The sequence below is a fragment of the Jaculus jaculus genome, chromosome 11, assembly GCF_020740685.1.
Source record: "Jaculus jaculus isolate mJacJac1 chromosome 11, mJacJac1.mat.Y.cur, whole genome shotgun sequence".
In the NCBI taxonomy this organism is placed as follows: domain Eukaryota; kingdom Metazoa; phylum Chordata; class Mammalia; order Rodentia; family Dipodidae; genus Jaculus; species Jaculus jaculus.
Window position 1 is genome coordinate 100,014,243 of NC_059112.1, and position 18,152 is coordinate 100,032,394.

The 18,152-nt window shown below is 42.0% G+C and overlaps 1 protein-coding gene across 6 annotated transcripts in view; it reads right to left on the minus strand.

Moving 5' to 3' along the window:
* The window catches only part of Mrtfb (myocardin related transcription factor B), a 206,237-nt gene that overhangs the window by 21,027 nt on the left and 167,058 nt on the right, over positions 1-18,152 (minus strand). For all 6 annotated transcript variants that reach the window (XM_045161177.1, XM_045161173.1, XM_045161176.1 and 3 more), the window contains 2 exons: positions 5,285-5,422; positions 305-558 (listed from right to left, as the gene is read on the minus strand). In XM_045161177.1, coding sequence (XP_045017112.1) covers positions 305-558; positions 5,285-5,422 — 392 coding nt within the window. The remainder of the gene's footprint in view (positions 1-304; positions 559-5,284; positions 5,423-18,152) is intronic.

The window sequence follows — 18,152 nt, forward strand, 5'->3', positions numbered from 1 at the left end:
TTTCCTCAAAATGCTCCCCAACCACTCCTGGTTTTTTTTTTTTTTTTTTGCTTCCTATACTTTCCTCAGAACACCTCATACTTACGGCAGCATCCCAGGCACATCTTTCCTGGCTGGATTACTATAGAAAGTCATCTCTAATTTAGCACAAGTCAGAGGCTACTGGAGGACCAAAGTCCAATGGGAAGGCAGACCTGACATGGTGACAGCAGTCATTGGGCACAGCATGTGGCCACATTTGACCTTCTGTCACTTGCGGCACTCCTAAGAGCAAGGGCACAAACCATGTCAAGGTAGAGCGTACTTGGTGGGCGCGGGCAGGATGGTCTGGTAGTTGTAGTGCTGCTGCTGCTGCTGCTGGCTCAGGATCTGCAGCTGCAGGAAGAGCTGCTGCTGCTGGAGCAGCCGGGCGTAGTTGGAGTCCATCTGGGGCTCACTCTTCTCCCCTTTCTGGTCTGGTGGAATGTACTGGTGGTATTTTAGCTTCTTTACCCGGGGTTTTGGATCTTTGCATTTTTTGCTACGGTGTTTGTCGTTTGGATTCTTGGGATGGCTTTGCTATTATTTTAGGAAATAAAAAAACAAAACATTTAAGAGATGTCACCCCATGACACTGATTCTCCTGTGAGCTTCCATGATGTGAAATAAAAAGTAGTGTGCTTTAAGAGACTAATGCAGCAGCTACTCTAGGAAGCAATGAATTACATACACTGCAAGAGCATGGGGCTGGGTATGGCAGTGTAAACCTGTGATTCCAGCAAGTTGAGATGGAGACAGGATGATTTGGAGTTCAAAGTCAGCCTTGGCTACAGAGAGTTTGAGGCCAGCCTGGGCTACAGAAGACTTTGTCTTAAAAATAAGGAAAGAGAAACCGGGCGTGGTGGCGCACGCCTTTAATCCCAGCACTTGGGAGGCAGAGGTAGGAGGATTGCAGTGAGTTCGCAGCCACCCTGAGACTACATAGTGAATTTCAGGTCAGCCTGGGCTAGAGCAAGACCCTATATGAAAAACAAACAAAGAAGGCCATAAAAAAGTTTGCATAGGGCTGGAGAGATGGCTTAGCGGTTAAGCGCTTGCCTGTGAAGCCTAAGGACCCCGGTTCGAGGCTCGGTTCCCCAGGACCCACGTTAGCCAGATGCACAAGGGGGCGCACGCATCTGGATTTCGTTTGCAGAGGCTGGAAGCCGTGGCGCGCCCATTCTCTCTCCCTCTATCTGTCTTTCTCTCTGTGTCTGTCGCTCTCAAATAAATACATAAATAAATAAATAAATAATTTAAAAAAAATCCTTAAAAAAAAGTTTGCATATTTTGTTTGATGAAAAATTGTTCCCTTGGGTTCAGGCATGGTGCTCGGCTATGCAGTCTATCCAATTACAGCAGACATTTATTCAGGTCTCCTGCACAGACACACTGAGTGCTCACAAATTATCTTCTAGTGAAAAACAGGCTCTGTACTAAATATACACTGGGGAAAAGATCTCACTGTGTCATCTTTAAAATCTCTGAGAAGGGCTGGAGAAGATGGCTTAGTGGTTAAAGCATTTCCCTGCAAAGCCAAAGGACCCTGGTTTGATTCCCCAGGACCCACGTAAGCTAGATGCACAAGGTGGTACATGCATCTGGAGTTTGGTAGTAGTGGCTGGAGGCCCTGGCGTATAGATTTTCTCTCTCTCACACATTCCCTCTCAAATAAATAAGTAAATAAATAAAATATATTTAAAATCTATGAGAAATGTGTTAAAAGAGAAAAATATTTCTAATAAAAGTGATGTAAATACAAAGCTATTTCTAAAAAAATAGAATTTAAGTTGGGCATGGTGGCACATGCCTTTGATCCCAGCACTTGGGAGGCAGAGGTAGGAGGACTGTTGTGAGTTTGAGGCCAGCCTGACTACATAGTGAATTCCAGGTCAGCCTTACCTCGAAAAACTGGGGCTCCCCAGGACCCCCCAAATTTAAAATATCTAACTTAACAATTCAAAAATATTTAATTTTCACTTTGAAAATAGGATGAGAACACTTATCCCTTACATCTTATGATGGCAGATGACTTTTTCCTGAGTACTTCAGTGTGTCAGTTATCAGATAATTTTCTACCTGTCAGTATTTATACTATAAATTCATCTGGGAAAAAAAAAGCCATCCAAAACCATAAAAATATAGAATCCTTTCCTAGGCTGCCTTAGTAACAGATATACCCTGAAAAATCTTTCTAAAATATTAATCACAGCTTCTGATATGTGCATATGCTCATATTCAAGGAATCAGAAGACTCCAAACATTCAGTGTCTAGATTGCACAGTCAAGTGACTACTCTTGCACCTCCTTCCTGTGAGAACGTTAAACAGGGTCGGTTCCATGGACTCTTACTGGACTTGTGCTTTCCTCCTCCTTCACTGAAAACTGCATGAATTCTTCCCTTGTCATAAAGGAATTATTCTGAAACATGGTTTTTATGGCTATAGGCACAGGCAGCAGGGTGCTGAAGTCAGCTCTACTCTCAGTGATGTCACACTGGCAGCTTGATACTGGCCACAGTGAGAATGTATGTCCCTGGGAATCAGCAAAGGCTATAATCCGCTCTCCAAGCTGCCAGTTTGTCTTTAACCCACCACTAGCACTGCACTGGAGTGACAATCCAAGTCACAGTGCAGTTGCGAACACATGCAACTAAGGGACTGGAAAATCTAACGTGCCCTGGAGAGAGGGCTGACCCTTGTGTTCTGTCACTCATCCACAGGACTCTTCATTTTATCCATATCCCTATTCCTGGTGATTCTATTATTACAGACATAAATCTTTCAACACTTGGGTTCTTCATTCTTTAGCTTCACTTCGTCCCTCAGCCTCTCACTGTTTGGTTACAAGCCTAATCCTGTCATCCCCTGACTGTGCCTGTTCACTTACCAGCACCCTACTATGACAGCTTTCCCTATTTGTATGCAACCAAGCCCTATAGTGCATTCATTCTCCTCCTCCTGCACTGTCTCTCATTTCCTCCTGACCTAGCTCCATGCCATGGTCCACTCAACTTCATGGCCTCGGGTCAGGCTCACCTGGCATAACTGAGCTAGTTTTTTGTACTCTGGGCTTTCTGTACTGTTTTCTTTTCTTTGTTTCTCTCCTTCAACCTTACTCCCTTTTCAGTTACTCTGTCAACGGATGACCTCATTTGTTAAATCTCAAGAAAGTGAGGTTAGCACACAGCTTCCCTACACTGTCTGTGCTGCTGCCTCAGTCGACACCACCCCTGAACCCAGATCCCAGCTCCCTTCCCCATGTGTGGACACTGTTTCTTCAGTCCCACCCTCTGCAGGTTCTCCTCTCTCAACCTCACATTCCCATTGAGCTAGCAATGTACTCCTTCCTAGCAGAGTTCTTCAAAACAGCATTTTGTGAAACTGTCTCACTTTTCCTCCCAACCCAACCCACACCCACTCCAGCCATGGTTTTACCTCTAGCATGCAAGAAACTGCTCTTGGCAAGGCCTCTGTCCCTTCCTGGTTGCTGGCTCCAGGGTGGCTCACAACATTCATTGAAACAGACCCACAGAAGATCTCTATCTGACATGGCTGAGCTTCATTCCCCCCTGAAGAACTTCCCTGGCTTCCAGACCCTACATTCCCCCTTGCTGCTCCCCAAGAACCTCGGTTGCTCTCCTCTCTTCCCAAACACCAAGTGGCCAAGGGCTTTTTTCTCCTACACTGAGACCCTAGGTAATTATAATGGGCTTTGCACATTTCTAGTCCCTGTCTGGATCCTTCTCCTGTAGGCCTGGACTCTTCTTTCCAGCAGCCTCTAGGTCATCACAGCAGTGGTCTAGTCAGCCCGTATTAAACCATAGGCCCACTCCTTCCCCTTACAGGAAGTAGCAGCTTTCTGAATGCTGAGATGCAACCAGTTGGGGTTTGGGAGGCACATCCAACATGGCAAACCCTGCCAGCTCACCTTTGCAAATCACAGCCCAAATCTAGCCCACAAGTACCTGCTGTAGTACAGCCATATCTCCTGAAAGGACGGCACTGTTACCTGTCTCTGCTTTACCCATGTCTGCAACTCATATCCTTCGAGCAGCTTTTCCTCTGAGGTACTGCCTGCCTTCTGGCCTTATCACTTCTGAACTCCTTTGAGTTTTAAGTCTCCTCTTCTAAACAGTAGCAAGAGGCTCCTTTTTCTGTTCTAAAGATGTGAGACATGTACTCTGCTAGTTTTGGCAAAAGCCACCTCTGGAATGATTAAGGCTATTCCTTAGTTTATTTTCCTTACCAACTTAGAAATTCTAAATGTAAGTTTAAGAACTTTAAAAGTGTATTGCATCTTAATTTTTTTTCTTTTTCCTTGGGATTTAGTCTAACTGAAAAATTTCATCCAAGTAAACCACAAGGAACAGTGCCACAAATCTAAAGCTTATCTGAGAACAAACCAAGCTTCACCTAGCCAAACGGACTAAATCAAAAACCACATCTGCCTCTGTGGACCTTTAACTTGTCATATGGTATGAATGTAGTAACAATGGGCTTGACCTTATGTATAAAGTTCAAAGCTGCACTGCTGTTAGAAACATTTGTTTGAGACTGGGAAGATGGCTCAGCAGTTAAGAACACTTCCTGTACAAGGAAGGAGACCTGAGAGAGTGCTTTGTTTTTGATCCTCAGGACCCACATGAACAGCTGGGCATGGCCACATGCCTAGTCCTATGGGGAGCAGAGATGTGAGAATTGCCAGAGCTCACATATATGCCAAAAAGATCCCAGGAAGCTCCAGGATGAGTAAGAGACTCGGTCTCCGGTCAGAACAGGGGAAGAGTGATGGTGTGGGATACCTGATGCTCTACTCTGGCCACTGCAAGTTGAGTACACTAGGCTGCAGGTGAGCATCAGGGACATCCATTGGGCACAGGAATGTGCACCCATTCCCAAAACAAAAAGAAACAACAAAGAAGATAGCTGTTTGTGGGGTCCATGCACCTCCAGTGCTGTGCTGAAGCAAGCCCATTATCTTAGGTTCAGCTCAAGGCCTGGACCACAGCAGAACTTAAACTGCTGATAGAACTCCCAAAGCCTTGCTACAACAGCCCAGCACTCTGATATAGGCCAAACCTGAGACATTTTTCTGTTACTGAGAGGGCAGGCCATGTGTTGACCTGGTCCAGAAAGCATTCTGGTTTAGTTTTTGAGGCCTTGGGTTCTAAGGCAGGATGGGAAAGCAGAAACATATCTATATCTTGTTTTCCTGGGCTTCATACAGCCAACAAGTACAGTCCACAACTGCCCCAGGTACCTACCTTCACCAGTGTTGGCCCAAGCTTTGCTGAGGACACAGTAGTTGTGGGCAGGATGGGAGCTGTGGACCTTGCGGGAGGTTGGTCTGCAGCTGGAGGAGTTTTCAAGAATTCAGGAGGTGCTGGAGACACTGAAGTTAACTGGTGAAAAAGGGCAGAAAAAGATAAGCTTGTCAAATCAATGACTATAAGAATAGAAAAAATGGGAATCACCTCATTTAAAAGCCTATGAGAGAAGAAACAAGGGAAAATAGACTTTTTAGGTCTGAGATCCAAGATGGTGGAATAATATGCTTTAACTTAGTGGGCACTGTAGCAATGGCAGCTGAAATTAAATCAGGTTGGACTGACTAAACTGTAGTGCTTTTTATTTTTCTTTTGTTTTGTTTTCAAAGTAGGATCTCACTCTAGCCCAGGCTACCTGGAATTCACTAGGTAACCTCAGGGTGGCCTTGAACTCTTGTCAATCTTCCTACCTCTGCCTTCTGATGCCACTATGCCTGGCTTGTAGCTGTTATTTTCCCTGAGAAAAAATTCTCTTTTTGCAGAAAAAAAGGAGTGCATGACCCATAAAAACACTCAAAACAATACATGAGAGTTTTCTTGATACAGAAGTCACACTAACCTTAGCCAATGCATACGTGGGGTTTGTTTTTAGCTTCAGAAACTGGTGGATCCCTCCATTCTATTTCCTAAAGCTGGAAGCATCTCACCGGAAGTTCATTTCACCCATGAGGTCTTTACTATGTTGTACACCCCATACATATTACTGTCTTCAAACCTGACTCCCACTGACCACACATACCCTCCCCCTACTTCTTGCAGCAGAGGAGCTGAAGAATATGTTTTGTTCAGACTGGCTTGTCTCCTGTTCTGATTTGACTCACAGAAAACGAGCAGCTGCTTTCTTTCTGGGCCCCGATTCTAGTTCAGCAGTCTGTGTGTGGAACCTGAGGTGGAGGAAGGTGCAGAAGGCTCTGCTGCATTTGTTAATTCTCATGAGTAATCTGCTCTCAGTAGGTTTCAAGTACCCATCTCTGGAAGCAGACATCACTATTATACTAAATCAGTCAAATGTTGTATATTAGTACTTTGACTTCCTTATTACCAGCTTAATCTTAAGGAAAAAGTCATTTTCCACTTTTACTTCCTCAACAATTCTCTAATTCATTATACCAACAATTAAAACCAGTTCTCCTGTTTAAAGTATTTGGGTTTTAAACTAGGAAACTGTATTTTCCCTCCTTAAAAATAAATGACCTGCACTGAGAAAACAAGCTGGAGCTGAGATGGAAGCCTCCTTCCTATTAATTAGCTGTCAGGATGCTGGAAAGAGCTATGTAGCACACAGCCTTTGGGAGGAGAAAAGTGATCTTAACCAGCAGTGAGCTTTGCAAGTTATATGGCTGGCCAGCTAGGCAAAATGCACCAACTGGTACAATACTGGCATGTCTGTTTTGGGGGGAACCAATGGCTTTCTAAATGGATTTGAGGCCTGTTCCACGGGAGGGAACCTAATCAAAAGCCTCTGGCTGGGGAGGTCATAAGCAGGAAACTACTACTATTATCTGGCTAAATGAATATACTATGCCCACCAAACTGCCCTCTAAATACTTATGTTTGTGCCCATATATTAATGCTACTCTCAGATTTGGTTAGAGAAGCTTGTATTTGAAGATGGCTGTGACCACTGGGGTGACTCAGAAATGGCCAAAGTGCTGAGAAGAAGCAACAGTGGAGTGTTCAAGCCCTAAGTGAGATATCTCCATCATACCTTCCAAGGCTCAGGGACCACTGGGGAAGAGGCAGTAGAAAGAAATTAAGAGCCAATAGAAGGGGAGGAGTGCTTACAATGCTGTCTTCCAGACACAAAGTGGCCTTGATATTCATGACCTCACAGTGGCTGATGCTACCTACACAAGACCTGCGTAATAGGAAGGAAAAGATGATGACATCAAAATAGAAGAGAGACTAGTTGGAAAGAAGGTATTCAGTTGAAAGGGTACTGGGGAGGGGAGGCAGGGGAGTGTAGGGAGGGGATTATGCTACTAAGTATTTTCATTCTCACGCAGAAGCCCAGTCATCTGTAGCTAGGATCCACATATAAGAGAGAACATGTGGCGCTTGGCTTTCTGGGCCTGGGTTACCTGACTTAGTATAATACTTTCCAGGTCCATCCATTTTTCTGCAAATTTCAAAACTTCATTTTTCCTTACCACTGAGTAGAACTCCATTGTATAAATGTACCACATCTTCATTATCCACTCATCTGTTGAGGGACATCTAGGCTGGTTCCATTTCCCAGCTATTATAAATTGAGCAGCAATAAACATGGTTGAGCATGTACTTCTAATGAAATGAGATGAGTCCTTTGGATATATGCCTAGGAGCGCTATAGCTGGGTCATATGGTAGATCAATCTCTAGCTGCTTTAGGAACCTCCACACTGTTTTCCACAATGGCTGGACCAGATTGCATTCCCACCAGCAGTGCAGAAGGGTTCCTTTTTTTCCACATCCCCGCCAACATTTATGATCATTTGTTTTCATGATGGTGGCCAATCTGACAGGAGTGAGATGGAATCTCAATGTAGTTTTAATCTGCATTAGGGAGGGGATTATGATCATGGTATATTGTCTACAATTATGGAAGTTGTCAAGAAAAGGTTTAAAAAATGGCCTGAAAAGTCAGACAGTTTAGCAGCAAGAATATAAAGTTTGGTGCACAAAGTTAATAAATATTACTGATGAATGGCACTTGTATGGCTTTCCTCAACTAAGTTGTATTTTTGTTGTTGTTATTGTTATTTTGGTTTTGGAGGTAGAGTTTTATTCTAGCTCAGGCTGACCCGGACTTTACTATGTAGTCTCAGGCTGGCCTCAAACTCATGGCAATCCTCCTACCTCTGCTGGGATTAAAGGTGTGTACCACCATACCTGGTTTAAGGTCACATTCTTAATTAAGCTCAGCTGGGTGGGGGGTGGTACACAATTACACATGCTCAGGTCAGCTCTCTCTTTGAGGCTCTTGCTACTGATTTCAGATTATAAGAAACTATTACTAAGTGTTGACAATATAAATTGCTTTACTCTGTAAAGAAGCTGTTCTCAATTTCATTTCAGACAGATACAAAGGGAAAGGACTCGTGCATCAAGAGACATGACCCGGCATTTCAGATCTCTGCTTTCTAGTAGCTCTGAGCTGCCTGGCTCCCTCATGAACCTCCAGATACCAGACAGCTTCATGTATCAAGTAAAGCATGCAGCTGGCTGGCTGCTTCTTTATGGGGTATAGTTTTATGATACTAATTTACCTTTCACCTGAATATTTTTGGGTAATGAGGACATTTACCCCTGGCAAGTTTTCATACAAGTGGAGGGGGGACTCTGGCTATTGTATAACTGGTATATGACACAGAATCAAAGGTTTAAATTTTGATTTATATATTTATTTCTTTAAATAAATAAATTCTAACCTGATGAATAGTTTTACCAGCCCAGTCCTGCTGACTGAGATGATAGTAATGATGAATTTGAGATCAAGCAAAGTGCTAATAAGCTAAAAAGTAACTCAAAACCATGAATGTGGTATCCATTGTAATACTTGTAAAAACATCTGCCTGCATTTCTAGACTGCACCAAACTGAGTTAAGCTGCCAATATTGATGCTGTCATCTTACTAGTTCTTTTGGTATTTCAATGTGACTGCTAACCCTGCAAGCCACAAGAAGAACTCAAATATATGAATTGTTAACTGTACCTAATGGAAAGATACATTCTAGTTGAAAAGAGAAGTATCTAAAACCCTCTTGATATTTTTTAGCCCTTTACCTTTTTTTTTTTAAGTTTCAAGGTAGGGTCTTCACTCTAGCTCAGGCTGGCTGCCCTGGAATTCACTATGGAGTCTCAGAGTGGCCTTGAACTCACGGTGATCCTCCTAACTTTACCTCTCAAGTGCTGGGATTAAAGGCATGTGCCACCATGCCCGGCCCTTTTAGTATCTTTAAAATTTATTTTTGTTTTTATTTGTTTATTTGAGAGAGACAGAGAGAATGAGAATGAATAAGAATGGGCATGCCAGGGCCTTCAGCCACTGCAAATGAACGCCAGATTGCATGTGCCACCTTGTGCATCTGGCTTATGTGGATCCTGGAGAACTGAGCCTTGAAACGGGGTTCTTAGCTTCACAGGCATACACTTAACCACTAAGCCATCTCCCCAGCCCCCTTTTAGTATCTCTGAAAGAACTAAAAAACAAAGCAATGAAAACAGCCACCTCTAAATATCATTTAGATCCTGTCTAGCTGAATTCAGTTTACATAGATTCCATTTCAAAATAATTTAGAATTATTTCCCTAAAGAAAAAACAAAATTTGCAGACTTGCCTTTCCATCTAATTAAATGTAATTGTGGTTCCTACCACAGGTCATAGGTTCATGGCTGCTATGCCTCAACCGTCATCATAGCCACCATAAGAAAATATCAGAAAACATTTAATGTTAGATATTTATGCTCTAAAAAGATTCAAAAGAGGGACCAGGAAGATGGTTCAGCAGCTAAAGGCACTTGCTTTCAAAGCCTGCTGGTCTGGGTTTAATTCCCTAGCACCATGTACAGACACAAAAACCAGACACAAAAAGGGGCACAAGCATCTGGCCTTCCTTTGCAGTGGCAAGAGGTCCTGGCACACCATACACATATACATGCATGCAAAGAAATTCATAAAAAATTTTAAAAAGATTAAAAAGAAGGCATTTTTAATCTTAGAAACCAATTTCCTCTTGCTAGAAATTGCTACAAGAAGGTTCTGTCACCACAGAGGAAATGGGAATCCAAACAAAAGTCTAAGCAGATAAATTTTTGATGTGGCAGGGTCCTTGGAGCTGTCCTCCTGTAGACCATGGCCCACATATCAAGGCCCAGCACTGCTTTCTGGTAAGTTCTTTATTTTATTTATTTATTTTTGGTTTTTCAAGGTAGGGCCTCACTCTGGCCCAGGATGACCTGGAACTCACTATGTAGTTTCAAGGTGGCCTTGAACTCATGGGGATCCTCCTACCCCTGCCTACCAAATGCTGGGATTAAAGGCGTGCACCACCAAGGCCGGCCCGTAAACTCTTTGTTTTAATCAGAATTTCTTTATGCAGTCTTGAGGCTTAGAAAAAACTATTTTAACATTTAAAATATTAAAAAACTATTTAAAAGGAATTCTAAATGTAATTATTCTTTAAATATTGTTTCTATATTCGAATCCTGCACAAATAAAATGAACGACTGAGGTTAATACAAACGAAAAACATGTTTTATATGTAAAATGTTAGTTTTGTTAAAATTTGTTACCTAGAACTTACCCTTGTTTCTGTAAAGTTTGATTTTATGTTCAAGCATTTCATTTTTAGGACAAGCAGGGCATTAAAAGTGCATCAATTTACTGGCACACAATCTTGTGGACATGTACCAAGCATCTGTTTACACATCGCTGACAGGGTGGATATGCAGACAGTGCTCCTTTTTATGGTGGCAAGATACAGATAGCATTAAGTTTACCATTCTGACCAACATGCCAAGTCTTCACACTCATATCCTTCACAGGCCTCCCTGCTGTCACCTCAAGTCACCATCCTAAATCAAGCATTAGTCCTCCTTGCCTCTTGGCACTACTGTTCTAGTTGCCATTTATGACTTTAAAAACTTTAAGTATTTCAGGTAAGTGGAATTATACAGTATTTGTCCTTTTTTGCTTGGCTCTCTCATTCAGTATAATGCTCAAGATTCATCTCTGTTGTAGTTCATTGCAAAATGACCTTTTATTTTTGTTTGTTTTTTGTTTTTTTGAGGTAGAGTGTCACACTAGCCCATTATGACCTGAAATTCACTATGTAGTCTCAGGTTGGCCTTGAGCTCACGGTGATCCCCCTACCTCTGCCTTCCAAGTCTGAGATTAAAGGCATGTGCCACCACACCTGGCTCTTCCTTTTTGAAGCTGCATATTGCATAATTCCTGGTTTCAACTCCTCTGGGCATATAACCATACATACAGATAGGGAACTGATATGGAACTCTGGTAAATTCTATTTTTAAGACACCATTTTCTATAGTGGCTACTAGCAGTGCACAAGAATTCCAGTATCTCCACATACTTGCCAGAACTGGGCATGTTCTGCTTTTGATTGTAGTAGTGATCACAGTGGCTGTCCCAGCATCACTGCTTAATGAAGACCGTATTTTGTCTATTGGGTGGTCTTGTACCTTTGTCAAAGACTATTTAGCCATAAATGTGAGGGCTTATTTTTGGGCTCTGTGATGAATTCCAGTGTTATGTATATATTTATACCAGTACCACAGTGTTTTCATTAATACAGCTTTGTTGTAAGTTTTAAAATTAGAAAGGGTGAGGCTATCACATTGTGTTAAAAATTCAAGATTGTTTTGTTTTTTTTAGGATCCCTTAGGATTTTATTTCTGCAAAACTTATCATTGGGGGGCTGGAGAGACAGCTTAGCGGTTAAGCACTTGCCTGTGAAGCCTAAGGACCCCGGTTCGAGGCTCGATTCCCCAGGACCCACGTTAGCCAGATGCACAAGGGAGCGCATGCATCTGGAGTTTGTTTGCAGTGGCTGGAAGCCCTGGTGCGCCCATTCTCTCTCTCTCTCTCTCCCCCACCCCCGTCTTTCTCTCTCTGTCTGTCGCTCTCAAATAAATTAAAAAAAAATTTTAAAATCTTATCATTGGGATCTTGGAAGGGCATGTACTAAAATGGTAAGTTGCTTTGGATAGTATTAAATATATTTTATGTATTTATTTGAGAGAGAGAAAGAGGAAGAAAGAGAGAGAATGAACACATCAGGGCCTCTAGCCACTGCAAACGAACTCCAGATGCGTGTTCTACCCTGTGCATCTGGCTTACATGGGACCTGGAGAGTCGAACCAGGATCCTTTGGCTTTGCTGGATAGCGCCTTAATAGCTAAGCCATCTCTCCAGCCCTGCTTTGGATAGTATTAATACCTTAACAACATTTTACTATAATGTATGTAAATGTTGGCTACAAACTTGGAATGACTATACAATTTAGGCAGACTGTGAGAGCATGACTAATAATTAATTAATGGGGGGGGGAGATAGAGAGAGAGAGAATATGGGTGCACCAGGGCCTCTGGCCTCTTGCAAATGAGTTCTAGACACATGTACCACCTTGTGCATCTGGCTTATATAGGTACTGGGAAATCAAACTTGGGTCCTAAGGCTTCACAGGTAAATGCCTTAGCTGCTAAGCCATCTCTCCAGCTCCATGACTACTACTTATTTTTTGGTGACTAAATTATGTTTCTTGAGGACAGAGGATAATGTGTTTATGTTGGGCAGCTTTCCATCACTGTGGGAAATACCTAAGATCAACCTGGAGGGAGGAAAGGTTTGGCTCACAGTTTCAGGCTTATCATTCCATGATCACTTGGCCACACTCGCTGGGCCTCTGACAGTACATTATATCTTAATGAAAGTGCCCAGCAGAAGTCTGCTCATTTCGAGGAGGCTAGGATTCTAGAATCTCCAATGTCTAATTTCCTCTTCCCAGGCCTGAACTCCTAGGCTTTACCGCCACAAAATAGCCTTACTAACGGGACATGAAACTTTGAACCTATGGGCTTTGAGGACCATTCCATATGCACACTATGGCAGTATTGGAAAATTATCTTACAAAGAATTTCAAACAACTGGCCTAAGAATAACATGGTCATTAGTCCAAACCTTATGAGTCAGACAGAGACTCCTTTCCCAAGACATTTGCCCTAGGTGATATGTGTAATTCCAGCAGCCTAGTACCTGGCCTAGAGTAAGTGCTCAGCAAATGTTTTATCATTATTTCAATTACAAGCAATGAATATTTATGTTTACAAAATATTACAAAATAAGCAGGCCTATTCTGCATGATGCACTATTTTAATCACTTTTGTATTAGTCACACGAAAGTTAAGAATTGGACAGGACACAATTTCACACTAAAAGTTGGAAACCAACTCAGAATCTAATCATTAGTAGTAGAAAGTCTTTTTGGCATAAGTTATACAAGCACAGCTGAAAGGGTAACAACACAAACTATAGTCAATATCTTTGCCTTACTCAAGCCTTTATTGACAAGTTTTTGTAATAAAAGTTCAAACTCTGATTATTTAATATATGCATATGACTTGGCAGTTAGACTCTGCTCATTCTCTTGATAGCTACAGGTTTCTATATTATTTGGCAAAACATCATACACCTGAAAGGAGGAAAGTAATTCATCAAAGTCTCCCAAGATTCTTTCCTGAAATGATACAGTGTAGGTGTTCAGCAAGGTTCTTTTTAGCAAGGTAGCCTTCTTCTACAGGTAGGTAGTTAGGCACACAGGTCCAAAAGAACATAGACACCAACATGCCCTGGTTAAGACACTAAACCTAACTCATCAAGATGTCTATCAGGAACATGCCTCTGTTTTCTTTTATTATTATTTTTTGTTGAGCAAGAGAGAGAAGGAAGGAAGGAAGGAAGGAGAGGGAGGAGGGAGGGAGGGAGGGAGGGAGGGAGGGAGGGAGGGAGGGAGGGAGGGAGGACTGGTGTGTCAGGGCCTCAGCCACTGAAATAGAACTCCTGATGTTTGTGCCACCTAGTGGGCATGTGTGACCTTGCACCTGCCTCACCTTACATGGGATCTGGAAAGTTAAATATTGGTCCTTAGGCCCCACAGACAAGTGCCTTAACCACTAAGCCATCTCTCCAGCCCTGTTTTATTTCTTGATTCTTCTGCCTCCTTGGATCCTTATGGTAGGTCATTTTCTAGTGAGTGGGAGTCCGCGATCCTCTGTCTAGATTATCAGCCTATCAGGAGCCCCCAAATATATTTAAAGTAACCAGTTCAGCTTACCCTGACTTGATGCCTAATTTATAACCCAAAGGGTATAAAAAAACCTAGATCCAAATCATTATGCAGCTTCCCACTTGGGACCCCTCCTCCTTCCAGCGCAGGAAGGAGCTCTTCTGCTGTGCCTTCACATTCTTTTCTAATAAACCCTTGCCTAACTTGCCCTTTTGCCATGTCTGCACTCATCATTCTTTGCAGGGTCCAAGTCCTCAGACTTGAGAGCCAATGGCTTGGGGAGTTTCAGTGGCTGTTGAGTGTCTGGTGCTCAAGCCCCTAAGCCAAGCCCACCCCAAGCCAAGAAAGACTATAGCACTGTGTGAAAACCCATGCAAACTCAATCACATCATGCTTGCAACTGAGTGTCAGAGTGTTTACATGATTTTAAAGTGAGCAGCATAAGCACTCCTGGAATCCACATGCTGCTAGTCTTGATTTTCTACAGTTTTTGAATGTTCATGAATTGCCTAAGCAAAATTAAGCTATAATTTGTGATGTGTGTTCCATTAATATTTTGCTAACTTCCTTTATAGTTGTACTTTGATCAGAATGGAAAAGATATGTCCAAGGATAAACAGTTTCAGTCTTTTCTAGACCATGTAGAAACAGATATTTCAGAGGTTTTTTTTTTTTTTTAACACTGTGAGGTCATTAGCATTTTAGTTATAGGACTGTAAGAAAACTGCCTGAGAAACTGGCTCCTAAACCTAGATGCCACATAGTAATTCTTTCTAATGGAGGCTGTTTTCATATTTGGACACTTTTCTCTAGTGGCAGCTACCTGTATGTTCTCAGGATAAGACCATCTTCCATGAAGTCTCTGGGAATAAAGAAATAGAGCCTAGTTTTCCTCTTAACTATCTCTATTAATTTTTTAATTTTTTTTTTTTTTGAGGCAGGGTTTTACTCTAGCCCAGGCTGACCTGGAATTCACTACATAGTCTCAGGGTGGCCTCAAACTCATGGCGATCCTCCTACCTCTGGCCTCCCCGAGTGCTGGGAATAAAGGCGTGCACCACCATGCCCAGCTCTAAAACTTTAAGAGTCATGAACATATTTTTTTATCCTTAATTTGCAAGTAATTTGAAGCTCCTATTGGGATGAAAGTAAAACATTTCAGAGCTGTTTCGAGGGGAAAAGTGTTGAGTAGGAAAGATCATTATTTGTTCCACTTTATTTTTTGCTGAAGAATTACAGCCCTGACTCAGATCTGCAGCAGAAGATTCAGAGCCAGAAGATGTACCTGTATTTTATCCCATATGCCACCATCCACGGCGCAGAGACATGGAAATTCTGTAACACAGCTTCAAAATTAGAACTATTTTGAGCTTAAATATCTTTTTAATAAAGATCATAGCGTTAACAGAAAAAGGTTTAAAATAAAGATACCTGAGTCAAGCTGGACGTAGTGGCGCATGTCTTTAATTCCAGCACTTGGGAGGCAGAGAAGTAGGAGGATTACCGTGAGTTCGAGGTCACCCTGAGACTACACAGTGAATTCAGTTCAGCCTGGGATAGAGTGAGACCCTACCTTGAAAAACAAACAAACAAGCAAACAGATACCAGTATGACTGTAAAATGATATATTCTGGTCAGGCAGCAATTGTTTGAAAGCACTGAATGTCTGTTGCCTGCTGCGTGTGTGCTACTTGCATGGTGTTGGTACACAACTAACCCCATTTTGCTGATACAGAAACTGAGGGGCAGTAAACGTGTAAGACTTTTTCGAGGTAGGGTGTTGCCCTAGCCCAGCTAACCTGTAATTCATTATGTAGTCTCAGGCTGGCCTCTAACTCACAATGATCCTCGTACTTCTGCCTGCCGAGTGCTGGGATTAAAGGTGTCCACCAATACGTCTGGCTAAGTGTAGGAGTTTTTGTGAACCTAAAAGACATTCTTGCACTGGCCTTGAGTTTTATGCTAGGTCAAGAATGAGAAATAATCTAACCAGGAAATAAAAATGTGGGCAAGCCATATGATTAAACATGTAGCCAAAATGATGAATACTCAAAATACACAGTTTGCTCAGGTAAACAATAAATGGCACTGTAGAAGATCTATGGCAGGGACTTGTGTTATTTGCCAGTGATGAGAAATGTATGGGAAACCACAGAAATGTGATGGCTCCTGCCATTCTCAATGCATTTTACAAGGGCAAGATCTGTATGTACTGGAAACTAAACTATCTGAAAGTAACAGCAGAGCCAGTGTGAGATGTGGCCTACAGGTGCTACAATGAAGAGCTCTTACACTGAGCAGGAATCTCAAACAATACCCAGAATACAAGATGCTTATGCTGCATTTTGCTTCTATCTTTGCTTTATAGGAAAGACTGTAATATACAGTGATGGACTCATTTTTGGGGGTCGTGTGATAAGCCAACAAAAGTAAATCTCCACAATGAACTCTGTTAGTCAAGTGTGTGCTGCTGTGACACCAAATGCCTGAGAAAAAAAATCAAAGGAGTATGTATTTTGATTTACAGTTTCAGTGACTACTGCTTTTAGGCCTGTGGCAAAGCAAAATCATGACATAAAGTCTGGCAGAGAAAACTTGCAGACACCATGCCAGTCAGGAAGGAGGGAGGTAGGGGAAAGAAGAAAGGTCTTGGACAAGGTATATCCTTCAAGGCATACCTCCAGAGACCTACTTCCTCCAAGAAGTCCCCAACTCCTAGTAGTCCATTTAGCTATGAGCTCATTGATAAATCTATCCACTGGTGATGTGAGTCCTTCTTGATTCACTCACTTCTCAGAGGTCCACCAGCTGGCAATCTAGCCCTGACCACAGGAATTTGTGTGTTATATTTTTCTCCTATCTAGGATGCTACATTCATCAAATCTGTGTATTGGACCTGTTTATTCTGTGTGAGGTTACTGTGATAAAATGAGGGAAAATCCTGCTGTCTAGAAACTTGATGTCTAAAGATAAGAAATGTGTTAAAAGTCTTTTACCCTAAGGAAACGCAGAAGTAAATATATTTAGGTAGGTAAATTTATTTTATGTATCTAAGTATTGTGGTTTGAATATTTGTTTCCTAACGGTATGTGCTGTTTGGAAGGTTGTGGAACCTTTAGGAGATGGATCCTCAGTGGAAGAAGTGGGTCACAGGTGTGGGTCTTAAGTTGTTTTTTATTTTTATTTTTTTTTAAATTTTTATTAACATTTTCCGTAATTATAAAATATATCCCATGGTAATTCCCTCCCTCCCCACCCCCACACATTCCCATTTGAAATTCCATTCTCCATCATATTACCTCCCCATTACAATCATTGTAATTACATATATACAATATCAACCTATTAAGTATCCTCCTCCCTTCCTTTCTCTACCCTTTATGTCTCCTTTTTAACTTACTGGCCTCTGCTACTAAGTATTTTCATTCTCATGCAGAAGCCCAGTCATCTGTAGCAAGGATCCACATGAGAGAGAACATGTGGTGCTTGGCTTTCTGGGCCTGGGTTACCTCACTTAGTATAATACTTTCCAGGTCCATCCATTTTTCTGCAAATTTCATAACTTCATTTTTTTTTACCGCTGAGTAGAACTCCATTGTATAAATGTGCCACATCTTCATTATCCACTCATCTGTTGAGGGACATCTAGGCTGGTTCCATTTCCCAGCTATTATAAATTGAGCAGAAATAAACATGGTTGAGCATGTACTTCTAAGGAAATGAGATGAGTCCTTTGGATATATGCCTAGGAGTGCTATAAGTGGGTCATATGGTAGATCAATCTCTAGCTGTTTTAGGAACCTCCACACTGTTTTCCACAATGGCTGGACCAGATTGCATTCCCACCAGCAGTGCAGAAGGGTTCCTTTTTTTCCACATCCCCGCCAACACTTATGATCATTTGTTTTCATGATGGTGGCCAATCTGACAGGAGTGAGATGGAATCTCAATGTAGTTTTAATCTGCATTTCCCTGATGACTAGTGATGTAGAACATTTTTTTAGATGCTTACATGCCATT